This window comes from Nicotiana sylvestris, chromosome 9 (genome assembly GCF_000393655.2).
Source record: "Nicotiana sylvestris chromosome 9, ASM39365v2, whole genome shotgun sequence".
Taxonomy (NCBI): domain Eukaryota; kingdom Viridiplantae; phylum Streptophyta; class Magnoliopsida; order Solanales; family Solanaceae; genus Nicotiana; species Nicotiana sylvestris.
The window spans coordinates 70,636,551-70,654,324 of record NC_091065.1 but is presented as its reverse complement, the minus strand read 5'-3'; the positions used below and the strand labels follow the sequence as shown (position 1 = coordinate 70,654,324).

General features: G+C 41.0%; 1 protein-coding gene and 1 long non-coding RNA gene across 3 annotated transcripts; one reads left to right on the top strand and one right to left on the bottom strand.

Moving 5' to 3' along the window:
- Positions 1 to 170: 170 nt before the first annotated feature.
- LOC104247582 (uncharacterized) lies at positions 171 to 3,439 on the top strand. Of its 2 annotated transcripts, XR_716255.2 has the most exons (4): positions 303 to 392; positions 1,896 to 1,988; positions 2,602 to 2,702; positions 3,166 to 3,439. It is a non-coding gene; the product is annotated as an uncharacterized lncRNA (long non-coding RNA). The 2 variants fall into 2 exon arrangements; XR_011402295.1 differs by lacking the exon at positions 2,602 to 2,702 and having other exon boundaries at positions 171 to 392.
- A 2,475-nt stretch (positions 3,440 to 5,914) lies between these two features.
- Positions 5,915 to 6,436, bottom strand: LOC138877728 (uncharacterized). The gene is made up of 2 exons (XM_070157359.1): positions 6,205 to 6,436; positions 5,915 to 6,114 (listed from the first exon to the last, which is right to left on the bottom strand). Exons 1-2 carry the CDS (start codon positions 6,434 to 6,436, stop codon positions 5,915 to 5,917), a joined length of 432 nt encoding a protein of 143 aa, XP_070013460.1.
- Positions 6,437 to 17,774: the final 11,338 nt, after the last annotated feature.

Here is a 17,774-nt window from a genome sequence, read left to right as displayed (position 1 = left end):
TTGTGCTTGCATTACAAGAAAAAGTTTTTTTTAGGGGAAATTATTTAGGGGCAATAAGTTAATTATTACTAATATATTCTCTAGAATGACATATTACCGACAAATTATGATTAGCTAGGAAAGATACCTTTTTGCAGACAATAAAAAGCAATGGTCATGAAAGAAGTAAAGATTGAAAATAATGTGAATTATTTTATATTTCCCTCCAATGCTGCTATATTTCGAACAGATTCAAGCACCTAAGGTAATGGTCAAGGAAAAGCAAAAAGGGTTTCATCTAAAAAAAAATTGTGACCTACCCGTTGCAACCCTAAAGACTTGGATCTAATTCTCCTTTGTTGTCGAACCAATTAGTTTTTTACAGTCGCCGGCCACCATGGCGCCATCCACAGGTAACACGGTTCATCTCTATATATATATGTGCGCGCGCGCGCGCGCTTATCGCTGATGATGGATACCCTATCCCCAAAGACTTGAGAAGTGTTCCCTCGAGATCTTAGTCTAATTGAAAGCATACAAGCAAATAGAGGTGCTTCTAATCATTTAACATATGAGTGTTAACCCTAGGATGTTGCGAAAATTTCAAAACCTAACTGATTTTATTTCTTCTAGTCATTCACCGAATGAGTGTGGTCCACTGTAACATCTAGGCGAGTCTTGAAAGTTAACACAAGTAACAAAAGCTTGAAATTTTTTTAACAATTGTTCTGTAGTTACATATGGCAATTTATACTTGGATAATATAGATAACAATAATTGTAGATTCATAGTGCTAAAGAAGGCATACTGCTGCAAATCTTTTGAATTCCATTATACACTTGATTCTGTTGTTCTATCTTGCATCAATTGAAAATTTATAGCCTTTATTTGCCATAAAAGTAATGTGGTGCCTTCTTGGATCTAATTCCCCATAATGTATTCAAGAGTTGCTATTTTTATTTGATCAGTTGCATTCAAAAGTGTTATTGTAACAAATTATCAATTCCAGCAATGAAAACTTAGGTCTTATGAGTTGGTCTGGAGTTCCTTGTGACATACGAACTATTTTAATTTAAGTCTCTAGTTCACTATTCCCCAAATATTTTTTAAGCTTCTACTTTGTATTTATTTGAATATATGTATTAAAAAGATGGTGTTATGGGGTAGTAATAGATGTTAATACACCTTCTACAACTCCTCCAAATGAAGGTGAAGTTATTTTGATGGAGGAAATGACATTAAATTTTTATTAAAGTAGTTGTCATTTTTATTTTAAATTTTATCTTATCTCCATATTTTACTTACTCTTTACTTTAGTCCTTTATGTTTTATTAACTTAAAGAATGAATACTTTATTAAGTTTTTGCTTATGTAGTGATGGACACTTCGGCAACGCAATATTCTTTGAGTTATGTAGGTTGCAAGGCTCATCGGTCGTAACAAAGTCTTCCTTCGCGTTATTGCCTCCCAAAACCTTTGTTATAAGTACTATTGTAGTTTTTTTATCTATCAGTGTAGTAACACAATCATGCATAAATATATATTTTTTATCAAAATTATAGGATGTCTGTTAAAGGTAGAAGGGCTTCGTCTTCTTCTTCTTCTCTATTTTTGTATATTTTCTTATATCTCTGGTTCGAAAGATCTCTAAGGAAAGTGATGCAGCTACTCTGACTCGATCTCGACGAATTTTTATTACAGAACATTTTTTGAAGTTAAGAAGTTGCTGATTATAAAGTGATTTTCAGTAGTGGACCTCGTGGTTGTTATAGCCATTAAAGGGTGTAATTTCTAATTATTTCCAAATCTCTCATTTTTTTGGAGCGCTTAACCAGACATGGGAACACTAGAATTGTTCATATTCATGAAAATTTTGAGTTGGCAGTTAATTAGCATATAATATGTTTGCATTGTAGGCCTTGTGGAGGGCTAGCATACTTGTTCCATATGTTGGGATTAGAACAGCTTGAATGATGTGGATTCCAAGGAAGTGTGTTCCTTTTTCAGATGTAAGATGCCTTTCACTAGTTTTTTGATTTTTTATGGATTATCCATCAGCGTAGTTCTATGAATTTAGTCACAGGCGTGATAAAACAGATGCTTTAGAAATTATAAGAGTGTTATGTGATAAAGTGTCCTGTCAAAGTTGTGCCAGTCTTCATTATTCCACATTTTAGTTCTTAAACTTCCTATTTTAAAATGATAGAACCTACCTTGTTCTATATAAGTAATCTCAGTGAGAGCATTTTCATAAATGTCTCAAGGATATAAAAGATTTCAATTAAACTATTAAAATATATTTCTTAAATTTTTGTTAATTGAACCATGAAGAAATGAAAAATATAGGAATTTCAGGTTGATGCTTTTCCTTTCATGATAAGTATTTTCTATGGTTCATCACTTTTTTCAGTTATCATTTGCCTTTGCAGCCTTTCCATATGACCATTGAATACCTTTTGAATTAAGTTTTAGGTATTCTTTCTTTACAGTGATGTAGAGAGTTTCATTCCTCTAGTTACATATCGATGAGCTATTTGTCAAAAGATCTCTCATTTAATGATTTTTGAATTTATTCGATTATTCATAGTCATCTTCTTTCTTTTTAAATTTTTCTTTACCAAGGAAGAGAGCTTGGATTAGCAGTTGTTCTTAACTTTGGCTTCATTGCTTGACTACACATCTAACTATGTCTTAAGTCTGCACTCAAGCTACTTCTACCCCTTGTAAGTTGAAAATAAGTCTATTTTAACAGTTCTTTAATTTCGATTAATGTCTTTTGATGCAGCATAATCTTAGAGCTATTTGCCTTGCTATAGAGGTGTCTTGCTCAGTTTTTCAACGTATCTGTAATATCTAAGAAACATTGCTTCCTTTTTAACTAGAACATTGACCCTACCAGAAATAAATCGACCAAACTGTAGTAGAAACTTTGCAACATAAAGTGGGTTCCTTTATGTTGTTGGAATAGTTGTCGTAAAGTAGGTTCACTCATTTGGTGTACAACCGATATCTGGTTCCAAATTTTTTCTTTTAGGATAGTTTTACTCCTCTATATTTTGGAAAACTCTAGACATTAACTAGAAGTGTTACAGTTGGAAGCTACTTTCAAAAAATATTCACATGTAGGCTTATAATTTTTTTACATTAAATTTCATCTTTTGACGTTCACTTATTTTTTTATTTCAGGTCATGCAATATGATGTTCAAAGACTAAGCATGTTGAAGATTTCAATAAAATGAAGAGTTGCTGAAGTTGTTTGAGAGCTTTGTATTTATTGTTTTATTTGTGTTGATATTCAAGTAGGATTAATTATAATGATATTAGTTATTTAGTTTAAATAATATATTTTATCATTTATGTTGTTGATACTTTAATATTATGAATTAGTACTTGGTTTTGTTACTCAAGATTTAGTGAAATATACGATGTTGTTATGAATATAGATAAGTTTTCTTACAATATGCCAATTGGAAGATAGTTTTACAGCAATAAATTGTACTTTAATTTGCCCCTAGAAGAATGATTTTATTGATAATTTAATTGGATTTAGCAACAATCATTTTTGAGATGGATTTAGTAGCCATTATAATTGCGGTAAAATAATTGTCGTTAAATTTTGTAATTTTAGCGGTAATTAATTGGATTTACCAGCAATAAAGATTGACACTAAAGTGTATACTAACCTTTTCCTGGAATGGATTTAGTAGACATTTTAATTGCCACTAAACAATTGTCATTAAAACATGTGACCTTTAGCGGCAACAAATGATACCTTTACTAGCACTTTGGTGAATGGCCGCTAAAGGCTTTAGTGACCCCAGTTACAACGGCTAAAAGATTATGTCCGGTAAATATTTTAGTGGCAATAACTATTACCGCTAAAGGGTTTTTCTATTGCCTCTAAAGACCCTTTTTCTTGTAGTGCTCGTGGTATTTGGTCGAGTCGGCATTCGTTGAATTCTGGCAGCAGCTTGTGGATTTCGGTATGGTATTTCTGCAACATCTGCTCCTTAACCTGGAAAGTCCCAGTGACTTGGTTTACGACAAGTTAAGAGTCGCAACGGAGGATGACTCGTCGAGCACCATACTTGAGGACCAATTTCAGTCCTCCAATTATGGCCTCATACTCGGCCTTATTGTTAGTCATTTCAGGGCATTGTATAGATTGGCGAATTACTTCGCTCGTTGGGACTTCGAGTACGAGTCCCAGCCTGGATCCCGACGCATTGGACGCTCCATCGGTGTAGAGGACCCAGAGGTCAGGTGCGAAGCGTTTCTTGCTAGACTTCAGGCAATATTTCTGCACTGAAGTCGGCGATGAAATCGGCGAGCACTTGTGACTTTATTGCAATTCGCGGTTGATATGTTATGTCGTGCTCGCTCAATTCTATGGCCCATTTGGCCAACCTACTCGATAATTGGGGTTTGTGCAGGATGCTCCTGAGAGGAAAGATTGTCACCACCTTTATGGGGTGGCACTGAAAATATGGTCTAAGTTTTCGTGAAGCTATGACTAATGCTAGAGCCAGTTTTTCAAGGTGGGGGTACCTTGTTTCGGCGTCGATTAAGGTTTTGTTGATATAGTAAATTGGAGATTGGGTATTTTTATTTTCTCGGACTAGAACTACAGTTACCGCGACTTCGTATATAGCTAGGTATACTAGGAGGCACTCGCCTGGATCTGCCTTGGCGAGTAAGGGTGGTGAGGACAAGTATGCTTTCAGTTTTCTTAGGGCATCGACACATTTTGAATTCCACTGAAGTCAGTTGTTCTTTCTTAATACATTAAAAAACTTATGACATTTATTCGATGACCGTGAGATGAACCTCGATAGGGCGGCTATTCGTCCTATCAATTTTTGTACCTACTTTTTGTAGGTCAATGTTTCGGGTATTCCATCGATGGCCTTAATCTGATCTAAGTTGACCTCGATACCTCTTTGTGATACCAAGAAACCGAGGAACTTACCCGAGGTCATGCCGAAGGCTCATTTTTTGAGGTTTAGTTTCATGTCGTACCGTTTTAATATGTCGAAGGCTTCCTTTAGATGATCGATATGATCTTCTTTCCTTTTTGACTTAACCAGCATGTCGTCAATGTAGACTTCCATTGTTCTACCAAGTTGGTCTTTGAACATCTTGGTGACCAACCTCTGGTATGTCGCCCCTGCATTATTTAGTCCGAACGATATGACCTTATAGCAGTATGTTCCTTGGTGAGTGATGAAAGTGGGTTTCTCCTAGTCTTCTTCTTCCATGAGGATCTGGTTGTAACCTGAGTAGGCATCGAAGAAGCTTAGCAACTCGTGTCCTGCTATTGCGTCGATGAGCTGGTCGATGTGTGGCAATAGAAAGGAGTCTTTTGGGCATGCCTTGTTTAGGTCTGTAAAATCTACACACATCCGTCACGTTCCATTTTTTTCTTTACCATGACCATATAAGCGACCACTGAGGATATTTTGACTCTCGGACGGAGCCATTTGCGAGCAACTTATCGACTTCTTCGCTGACGGCTTCGTTTATTGCGGCATTGAACTTCCTTCGTATTTGCCGTACTGGCGGGTATAGAGGGCTGACTTTTAGATTGTGTGTGGCGATATCCTTTGGGATACCTGGCATGTCTGTATGGAAGAAGGCAAACAGATCGGCATTGTCAGTCAATAATTTATGGAATTTACCTGGCTCCGAGAGGTTCTGCCCGCTATAAGCCTTTTTTGTGCTGTCGCTGCTGTCTAGCAGGACGGGATCAAGATCCTCTATCGTCGACTCAGATGCTTCCACGATGTCGGGGTCCTTGATAATGTCTGTCCGTTCGTCAAGTCTGGCTCCCGACATCGCTGATTTCTATGCCTCCGCATTTTCCCCTTTTAGTTGTTGGGTATGGGCGCAATCCTGGGCGATGCGATAACTTTCTTGTGGGGTGTGTTGTGCACCTCAGATGTTGAATACCCCCCATGGAGTAGGAAACTTGATCACTTGATAGAGACTGGACTGGACCGCTCGCATGGCATGTATCCACAGACTCTCTATGATGGCGTTGTAGGCTATTTCTTGGTTCATGCCGTGAAACATCATTTCTAAGGTGACTCTTCCGGCTAGGACGGGTAGCACTACCTCTCCAGAAATCCGCTTGACTGCATTATTAAAACATGTTAGCGTTATACAATGCAGTATTATTTTGTCTTTGAGTCTCATCTATACGAGGACACGAGGATGGATAATACACGCGCCGCTCCCGTCATCTACCATTATTCTTTTTACATCAGTATCTGCAATATGTAAAGTGATAACAAGAGCATCATAATGAGGGAAAGACAAACCGTTGACATCTGACTTATCGAAGACGATACTATCTTCGAGGTCATCATACTGTTCATGGGTGATCGACCGTTTGAGTTTATGTGTGGTGGTGAACTTGACATGATTGATTGCTGAATCACCCCCGCCGATGATCATCTATATAGTGCGAGTGGGAGAGGGCATTTTTGGAGGTCCCTGGGGTTGTTCACGTCCGAGGGCGAAGTTAGCCTGTCCTCGTTCACTCAACAATTCTTTCAGGTGTCCCTAACTTAGCATTCGCACTACCTCCTGTCGCAGTCCTATGCAAACTTTGGTTCGTGGCCCTTTTCTTGGTGAAATTCGCATAAAGCATTTGACTTCCGAGTGCTGGGGTCGGACCTCATCTTTTGCGGCCATTGCACCTTTGTATAGAGTTTGTCTAGTGCGTACACTATTTTTGAAGTAGAAACACAAAAAGCTATGAGCAGATAAGAGTGGAGGCATACCTTTCTCATGTCGATATAGTGATGCATGTCGAGAAGGAGCATCCTTGTGCCGCGGTAGAGGCAAGACAGACGTCCTAACGTAGGGCTGATGCCTTTCTCGGCCGAGACGGGGCCCTGACTGATCTTTTCGACCATCGTTGTGATGATCTTTCCTTGCTTCAGTTTGAACTAACGTCAACTGTTGGGTTGGATCGTTGAGGTCGTCGTCGTCAGCTCTTACTTCCGCAGTAGGCGTTATGGATTTCTTCCCAAGTGGTTGGAGGGTATTTCATGAGCCTGCTTAGCAATTTCCTGGTCGCTCTCGACCTGTTCCTGTTTAATCCATTCTGGAAGGCTGATACTGCCATTCCCTCTAACACATCCGGTAAGCTCATTCTCACCCTATTGAACCGAGCTAAGAAGTCCCTAAGTCCCTCGCCGTGTATCTATCTTACGGCAAATATGTCGTTTATCCTGGCTTCGCCTTTTTGGCTCCTGCATGGGCGGTGACAAATTTGTTTGCCATTTCCTCGAATGTTGCTATCGAACGTGCTGGTAGTTGAGAGTACCATATCAGAGCTCCCCCTGTTAGGGTTTCGCCAAACTTTTTCAATAGCACCGATGGTACCCGCTTTTTTGAAAGATTGTCACCTTTTACGGCTGTGACTTAGTGGATGATATGATCTTCTGGATCGGTAGTACCATCATATATCTTTAGGTAGGGTGGCATTTTGAAGGTCTTTGGAATGGTGTATGGGGCGCTTCTTCATTGTATGGTTGCTCGATGAATCGGCCAACATCCCATTTTGGCAACAACTTTGGGGCGCCTGGTATTTTGTCAACCCTCTCTTGGTGTTCCTTTATCTGGTCACGGAGTGCCTTATTCTCGTTTTCCATTTCCTTCATTTTCTTTAACACGAATGCAAGCGTATCGTTACCTGTATCATCAGCAACATGAGTGCTACCTGTACGGGGGGCTCCTTGCTCATCAGCGTTTGTCATAACATCTGCATGTGCCACATTCCTGTTATCCCTTTGGGCGGGTTTATCAAGTATGTTGTTCAGAGTACTTGTTAGCCATTCTTCTAGCAGCCTTCTTGCCTCTCCTGTTACAGATGTGGAGGATTCCTTCTCGTGCGAAGTAGTTACGCTTTCGTGTGGGAGGTGAAGCGTCTCCCTTGGGTGTGGCGTTTGGTGTCCCATTTTCGTTATCTTCCCCGCTGTCTTCATTGATAGTGTTCAGGAGGTTGGTTGTGACGCCTACTATTGCTTTTTGCCTTGCATCTCCTTTCCCTACCATTGTTAATTTGTGCAAAGCTAGTAAGAGGTGATTATCCCCTTCAAGGGTCTAGATGAGACTAAGATCTTAGCTAAAGAAATCCCCACAGACGACACCAAATTGTTTGATCAAAAGATATTGAAACCTTTTTGATTAAATCAATTAATGAAGATGAAGAGGTAAATCTCATCCAAGTATAATAAAATCTAGATTAAATGATGCAAGAGATGAACAAAGTGAATAATGCTTCCTAGTATGTCGGAACCAAATGATTAAGCGTAAATGTCATAACTTCAAATGTAGAAAAAATATTGCAATGAATGCGATTAGCCAAGGTACAAGATGATGTATGGATCTCAGAACTATAGTAAGCAAAATTGTTTTTTTTGTATTCACTTTCCGATCCCCTTCTACCAAATGTTCTGCCCCTTTTTATAAGGGACAATCCCCTTTTAAACCCTAAAAAGGTATAAAATGAAGAATATTCGAAAAGCATATTCCTAATGTCTCCTACTACGCTTACACTACTGCAGACCTCGTGCGTTCGCTAACCACTGTTGGTCGTCACCCTTTATAACGACCAAAAGACGCGACATCATAAGGCTCTCATTCCTCGTCGTACTCGGTAGTGGTCATCCAAATTTGGACCTATATAGCCGGAACCCACCGTTGTGACCGCGAGGGGTGCCTAACACCTTCCCCTCAAGGTTATTTCGAGCTCTTACCCAAGTCTCTAGTAATGCAAACCGGTTTATGAGTTACTTGCTTTAGGTGCCCTAAGGCACCTTAAATCCGTTAGGTGGCGACTCTTCAAATTCAAATACCCAATTCCCAAAAGGAAATGAGTTGTTCCCAATAAATGTCGAAACCCGGACTCAGCGAGGAAAAAGGGGGGCGCGACAGCATGGCGACTCTGCTGGAGATATTTTAGGCTCTTACCATAACGAACTTATTTTTATGAATTAGTCTTAAGCATGTTTATTTCTGTCAACACATGTGCACCCTTTACCCCCCCCCCTACTTGGATTTAATTGCTTATTTTCAAGCATTTATGATTTACCTTTATTTCCCCAAACTGACTTGTTTCCTTGTTTTCTTTTTGTAACTGTCTTTCAATTATTTATCATTTGTTTTAAAACATTGAAATACTTGACAACATGCTATTTATTGTTGCATAAATCATGCTCAACATCATATTCCACTTGTGCGTAATCAATCCTATAGCAACGCTCGATAAGTGTTTGCGCTTTTCCTATATATCACTCTTTTAAATTCGAAAAGGCGTATTTGCGGTAAAACTAGTCGATCAACGGTGCGTTCAACGGTTCCGTGCCTTTTTCCCTCAAGTTGTGCGCTTGAGGGTCCCATTCTAGACCTCTATAGCAACCTTACTCTAATCAATTGTGCATGCATCATGGTGAAACCTAGCCGGATTAATATGTTGTCCACATAATAACCCTTTAAGACAAGCCTCACCCAAAAGTCCATTGGGTTTTTCATAATCCCAACGGACGCAACTACGATTGTGTGGATTAATTTTGGAGAAATAAGTGCCAATATGCTAATCATTGTTGTATAAATAGACGAGCCTGGAGGGGAAAATGGCCTAACCTATATTTGTTTTGCAGAAAATGAGGCACAAAGTCCCTAGGTTCAACATGGTCGGTAGCATACCTTCACTTTTTCTAGATTGGTGGAGGGATCTTCCTTCAAGTGACCAAAATTATGTGAAACGAGTCTTAGAAAATTTACCTTCTCTGTTGAATCTTCAGCCAAATAAAATGTTGATCGAGGCTGCTACCATGTTTTGGGACAAAGAAAGGGCTGTGTTCCGCTTTGGAGACATAGAAATGACCCCCCCCCCCACCTCTTGGAAGAAATAGGGGGATTTGTTGGGCTACCTTGGGATAGCCCTGGTTTATTAGCACTAGAAAATCGCACCACTGGAGGGTTTCTGAAGATGATGGGGTTAAAAAAGAATGATGACTTGGAGTGCTTAAAGAACTCCTACATACCTTTAGACTTCCCCTATGAACGATACGGTCACAATAGCCCATATTTTTTATGATGAATTTTCCATCACCTCCTTGGGTTGGATTCATCGCAGGGCCTTTGTGTTCATTGTGTGTTTCTTGGGCATGCTGGTGTTCCCGATCCAAGGGGACAGAATCCATACCAGGCTGGCCATGGTGGCCAAAACTTTGATGGATGGAATCGAGGGGCAGACATATACCATTATCCCTATGATCATTGCAGATATGTACTGGGCCTTGGAATGCTGTCAGAAGGGGTTCAGATTCTTCGAGGGTTGCAATTTTCTGCTACAAGTTTGGTTGCTAGAACATCTCCAAAAGGGTCAATACCGTCAGGAATTTCCGCGAAGGTCATGGAATGATCACATAGCATTTCATCATCCCAAGAGAATGACTTATATTCCAGACATGTTTGCTCAACCTAAGGATGTTGTAGGATGGGTGTTGTTTTTCAACAAGTTAACTGAGGACCAGGTTCAATGGATGTTAGAGCGGTTCCCTACCGACGAGTTCATCATCTGATCCAGGGATGTTCCACACTTGGTGTTGATTGGGTTAAATGGCATATACCCTTATGCTCCCCTTAGGGTTTTAAGATAGGCAGACAAGAGACAGGTCATACCGCGAGTCACTAAAATAAGTTACTTCATAGCCGATTTTCAGGGTGACGCCATCCCATATAAGAATGAATCACAACACATGTGGAACTTAAAGATTATCATGGAAAAGGATACCATCGAGCTGGACCGATATCATGCAGATCACACATACTTCTACCCCTCATGGTTAGATGATAACATAGCAGGAATCTTCGAGCCAAGGGTTGGTCCAGGAAATAGGGTCATAGACGAGGTTGCCGAAGCACAGGTGAAGTATAACAAGCTGCGCAAACGAATTCGTGAATCCGAAACTGAGCATATGGAGCAACATAAGGCTGACATAGAAATTATCAATGAGTGGAAAGAGAGAGATGTTAAATCCAATGAGAGGCTGGAATATCTGGAGTACAATCTAATGGAATTGGAAGGAAAAATGAGAAAGAGAGTCACCGATTGCCAGAACGCTGAAGGAAACGAAGGAGGACACTTGGCAAGGGCATTCTTACTGTTGAACCTGCGTGAACTGGGGGAACTGATCGACAAGAGCATCCAGTCTGGAGAGGGTCCTTCTAGGGCCAAGTAGATTAGGTTTACTCGCCTTTTAAAATGTAATAAGGCCAGGTGCCATTAGTAACATTATCTTATCTGGTGTCGTTTTGGGGTTATCTATTTTTACATTAATGAAATGAGGCAATTATTGGCACTGAATTTCTCTAAATATATTTGTCGCTAGGCCTACCTCGGGCACGATGAGGCTCCCAAATTAGGACGTGAATTTACATTCCCACAATATGTGTTTAAATATCGCAAACTTTTCAGAACCCTTACTGACTTGTTTACCTTTTGTTTTTCTTTATGCTTTATTATTCCCATCCCCAAGGTTGGTTCGCACATACTGGCATCATCAGTATATCACACCAAATCTAGAGGCCCTCCACCACCTCCTCCTCCAAGTAATACGAGAAACAGAGGAAAAGCTAAGATGGATGACTTAGGTGGTATTCGAAAGAAAAATGCGGAGAATGCGGAAACTTCAAACGGTCGGAGTACTCCGGCACCAAATGACTTAGTTTGGCGGTTGGAACAAAAGATACTAGAGTTACAGGGGGAACTTGAGTAGGTCCACAACTTAGAAAACCTATCCCTCACCCTGAACGTCCCCGATATCAAACAACAAAATACCAAAAACCTAGCGCCTCCCCAAAATACACCAAACCAGCATCCACAAAACCCTCCCGCACCACATCAATATGCCAACTCCACCTCAAAAATTCAATCCCTTACCGATACCAACTCCACCACAACACCATCATCAACCAATCCAATACCCATAAGCCACCACCTATCACACTCCTCAGAACACACCACAACCCGTTCCCGATACTCAAAACTCAACCAACGATCACCACTACACCCAAGTCCCTAGCACTCACCAAAACAACCCTATATATGTGGAAACCGTATCTTACTCTACTAAACCAATATCCTTTACACCAGAATCCGCTGAGAAAGACCTTCTCATCAAGAACATGGCCTAAGAACTCAAGAAACTGACAAGTCGAGTTCAGGATGTCGAAAGAGGCAAAGGGATAGAAGGTCTGAATTATGAGGATCTATGCATACAACCGGATGTGGAACTGCCGGAGGGTTACAAACCTCCCAAGTTTGAAATGTTTGACAGAACAGGTGATCCCAAGGTTCATTTGAGAACTTACTACGATAAGCTCATAGGGGTAGGGAAAGATAAAAGAATCCAAATGAAGCTCTTCATGAGAAGTCTTACCGGAGATGCCCTGTCTTGGTACATAAGCCAGAACCCTAAGAAGTGGGTCAACTGGGTAAGTATGGCATCAGAATTTATGGACCAGTTCAGGTTCAATACGGAGAATGCACCGGATGTCTTATACATCCAGAATTTAAAGAAGAATCCAACTGAGACCTTCCAAGAGTACGCTACTCGGTGGAGGTCAGAAGCAGCCAAGGTCAGACCAATACTAGAAGAAGAACAAATGAACAAGTTCTTTGTCAGGGCACAGGACCCACAGTATTATGAAAGGCTAATGGTCATTGAGAATCACAAATTCTCCGATATCATCAAACTCGGAGAAAGGATTGAATAAGGTATCAAAAGCGGGATAGTGACAAATTTTGAGGCACTATAGGCCACAAACAAAGCATTGCAATCAGGCGGCATATCAAAGAAGAAAGATGTGGGGGCAGTAATGGTGGCTCAAGGCCCAAAATCTCCACTCACATACCAAACACCTCCACCCACATACCAAACACCTCCACCTACATACCAAACACCTCCACCTACATATCAACCCTCATCTCCCAAATATTCTCAACCCACCACCGCCTATCATACTTATAACACCCAGTCAACCTACTACCATTCACCTCCAACTCGTCCAAATTACCAGAAATCCCGACCTAACTTTGATCTCAAATCACCTAGACAATACACCGATATTGCCGAACTCATCAACTGGCTGTACGGAAGGTTAAAGGTTGCTGGTTATGTCACTCATATTCCTGTTGTGGTAGTGGAGAACTCATCTCAATGGATCAACCCAAACAAAACTTGTGCATATCATTTCAGTATGAAGGGGCACACCATTGATGAGTGCCTAACATTGAAAGATAAAATCTAGACATTGATTGACAACAAGGTCATACAGGCAAAAGAAGTCGCGCCCAACGTCCGCAACAATCCTCTCCCAGATCATAGGGGTGATGGGGTGCATGTGATAGAGATAGATGAAGAATGGGATCCTGAGGGGTCAATCGGGCTAATTCGGGAAGACGATGATTTTAAACCCACAGTCACACTCACTCCTTTTGTGGTGCAGACGCAGCCGCCAGTCAAGGTTGAGGTAACCACATCAGTTCCATTTGAGGTTGAGGTAGCTTCACCTGTAGCCACACTAGTTCCATTCAAATTAGAAGTTAAGCCACACCTTTAACAATGATAGTATCAACCACACCTCCTTTTAATTCCAAATCTATACCTTGGGATTACGTTGCCAAAGCTAGGCAAAAGGGAAAGGCAAAGATGGAAGAATCTGATGCTGTACAAGGAATGACTAGAACGGGAAGGATCTATACACCTGAACACCTGGGAGGATCAAGCAAGGATGCTGCTACTAAGCAACCTGTTATTGAAATGGCACCACATGATCTTTGGAGGAAAGTGCAGGCGAGGGAATACTCTGTTGTCGATCACTTGAACAAAACCCCCGCTTAGATATCCATCTTGTCACTATTGCAAAATTTAAAGGCGCACAAGAATGCTTTTGATGAAGGTGTTGAATGAAGCTTATGTGCCTAACAATATCACATGCGGAGAAATGGCCAACATGGTAGGTCAAGTACTGAAAAGTCATAAGATTACCTTTCACGAGGATGAATTACCACCTGAAGGTTTAAGTCACAACCGGGCATTGCACATCACGGTGCAGTTTGAAGATAAATTCGTTGCCAGGGTCCTGATAGATGGAGGTTCAAGCCTCAGCATTTGCCCATTGTCTACTCTAAAAAGATTGGGCAAAGTTTTTCATGAGATATGGGCAAGAAGTATTAACGTGAAAGCCTTTGATGGGTCTCAAAGGGCCACGATTGGGGAGATTAATATTTGTCTACAGATGGGGCCAACTTGGTTCGATGTTGAATTCTAGGTGCTTAACATATCAGCTACACACAATCTTCTATTGGGTCGACCTTGGATACATGCCACTGGGGATGTGGCTTCCACACTACACCAGGTCGTGAAGTTCGAATGGAATCATCAGGAGGTGATCATTCATGGAGATGGGAGTAACCCCATCTACACCAGTCAAACCATCCCGGTTATCGGGAACGGAAGAAGGCTAGAAGGGGAAACATATCACCACATCGAACATGTCAATGCTGTTGAGAAAGACAAATGGTAGATTAATAAAATAGAAAGCATACTAGCATGGTCTGGGTATGACCCGGTAAAGGGCTTGGAAAGAATCTCCAGGGCATTACTAAAACTATACAACTGAAACGTCATGGTACAACCTTCGGGCTCGGATACTAGTATGCATGGAAAGAGTATGATGATTGGTTGCCTCCATGGCGTGGTCCTTATTACCCTCTCGAGAAACCAGTGCCACATCTGGGTCAGACTTTTCACTAGGCTGATACAATATGGGAAACGATAGAGGAAGAAGCTTTAGCTGGGTTGAGGAATTTGTTCCTAACGGATGAGGACATGGATTGTAGTGCGATAATTGAGCAGGAGGAGGAATAAGGCCTCACCATTCAAACCGTGGAAAGGAGTCGTTCTTAAGAATTGGACTGCCACACCATCCCGGGCCCGCCGAGTTTCTAGGTAGCTTGGCAATTAACCTGATTTGTTTCTATAGCAATGCTAGGCATTTAAGATATTTTCAGTAATTTTGTTTTAAAGACTCACTTGTTTAAAAATAATTGCTCGATTCATCGAGCCGTACTTGTTTTGGATGTTTTTGATTTCTAATCAATGCATTGTTATTTAATATTCATTATTATCTTTCACACTTTTCTTTCTACAACGTTATTATTACTTTTCATGATGAACCAATGACTGTGACATGTAATGAGATAATGCAACATAAGGATAGTGACTCGGAGTAAGAAGATGAAATACCTGAGGAAATTGTCCGAGAGGTGGAGGACTTTGAGAATAAGCCTAAGTCCAACCTGGACGAAACTGAATCAGTAAATTTGGGAGACGCCGAAACCGTCAAGGAGACTTGCATAAGCATTCACTTATCACCAACAGAAAAGGAGGAGTACATTTGTTTCTTGAGGGAATATGAGGATATCTTTGCATGGTCATATGATGACATGACCAGTCTAAGCACATCCATAGTGGCTCACAAGTTGCCTACCAATCCAATATGTCCGCCGATGAAGCAGAAACTTAGAAAGTTCAAACCAGATATGAGCTTGAAAATCAAGGAGGAAGTCACTAAGCAAATCAAGGCCAAAGTCCTCAGGTTAGTCGAGTACCCAACCTGGCGAGCCAACATTGTACCAGTTCCGAAGAAAGATGGGAAAGTCAGAGTATGTGTTGACTATCAAGACTTAAACACAGCAAGTCCCAAGGATGACTTTCCACTGCCAAATATATACATCCTAATCGACAATTTCACCAAGCATGAGCTCTAATCCTTTGTAGATTTCTTCGTAGGTTATCACCAGATCTAGATGGATGAAGAAGACGTACAGAAAATAGCTTTCATTACACCATGGGGGGTGTACTGCTATAAGATGATTCCATTTGGTCTAAAGGACGCTAGGGCTACATACATGAGAGCCATGACAACCATCTTCTATGATATGATACACAAAGAAATAGAGGTGTATGTTGACGACGTCATTATCAAATCCGAGAGGCTCGCAGATCACATAGCGGATTTGAGAAAGTTTTTGACAGGCTAAGGAGGTACAACCTAAAACTAAACCCTGCAAAATGTGCATTCAGGGTTCCCGTAGGAAAGCTGTTGGGATTCATCGTCAGCCGTCGAGGGATCGAGTTGGACCCGTCTGAAGTTAAGGTTATTCAAGAGTTACCGCCACCAAAGAGCAAGAAGGATGTGATGAGCTTCCTAGGACATCTCAACTATATCAGTCGCTTCATAGCACAGTCCACAGTCATATGTGAACCCATCTTCAAGATGTTGAGGAAAGATGCTGAAACAAGTTGGACCGAAGATTGTTAGAAGGCTTTCGACAAAATCAAGGAGTACCTATCCACACCACCAGTCCTAGTCCCGCCAGAACCTGGGAGACCTTTGCTACTCTATCTATCTATATTAAATGGAGCTTTCGGATGTGTTTTGGGACAACATGACGAGACAGGGAGAAAGGGCCAAGCCATATACTACTTGAGTAAGAAGTTCACACCTTATGAAGTCTGATACTCTCTGCTGGAGCGTAGTTGTTGTGCTTTGACCTGGATAGCTCAGAAATTAAGGCATTACTTCTGTGCCTATACCACATACCTCATATCCAGGATGGACTCTCTAAAGTACATCTTTTAGAAGCCCATGGCGACAGGAAAATTAGCCAAATGGCAGATACTGTTAAGTGAGTTCGACATCATCTATATAACTTAGAAGGCGGTCAAAGGACAAGCATTGGAAGACTACATTGTTGAAAATCCGGTGGGAGGAGAATACAAACCTTTGAAAACATATTTTCCCGTCGAAGAAGTATCATTCATAGGAGAGGACATTATCGAAGCTTACGACGGTTGGAGGATGTTCTTCGATGGCGCCGCAAACTTCAAAGGAGTGGGCATTGGAGCAGTTTTTGTATCGCAAACAGGTCAACACTACCCTATATCTGTGAAGCTTAGGTTTCCATGCACCAACAATATGGTGGAATATAAGGCTTGCATCATGGGGCTCAATCTAGCCATCGATATAAATATACAAGAGTTAGTGGTGATTGGATATTCGGATCTTCTGGTACATCAGGTTCAAGGAGAATGGGTTACAAAGAACACCAAGATACTATCATACTTGTATCACGTGCAAGAATTGATGAAAAGATTCACAAAGATAGAATTCAAACATGTACCCAGAATTCAAAATGAGTTCGCAGATGCACTGGCCACTCTGGCATCAATGATACAACATCCAGACACGAATTTCATTGATCCCGTCCCATTGAGCATCCATAATCGACTGGCTTACTATGCTCATATTGAAGAGGAGATAGATGGAAAGCCTTGGTTCCACGACATCAAAGAATACTTGACAAGAGGAGAATATCCGGGGCAGACAAACTACGCTCAGAAACGCACACTACGGAGGCTATCCAATCACTTCTTCCAAAGCGGAGGGACCTATATAGAAGAACCCCTAATCTAGGGTTGTTAAGGTGCGTTGATGCAAAGGAGGGTTCTAGATTGCTCGAAGAAATACATGCTGGAACATGTGGACCACATATGAACGGTTTTGTTCTAGCCAAGAAGATACTTAGAGCTGGATATTTTTGGATGACCATGGAAACGGATTGCATCCGGTACATATAGAAATTCCACCAATGTCAGGTACATGCAGACATGATAAGGGTACCACCTAATGAGCTCAATGCAATAAG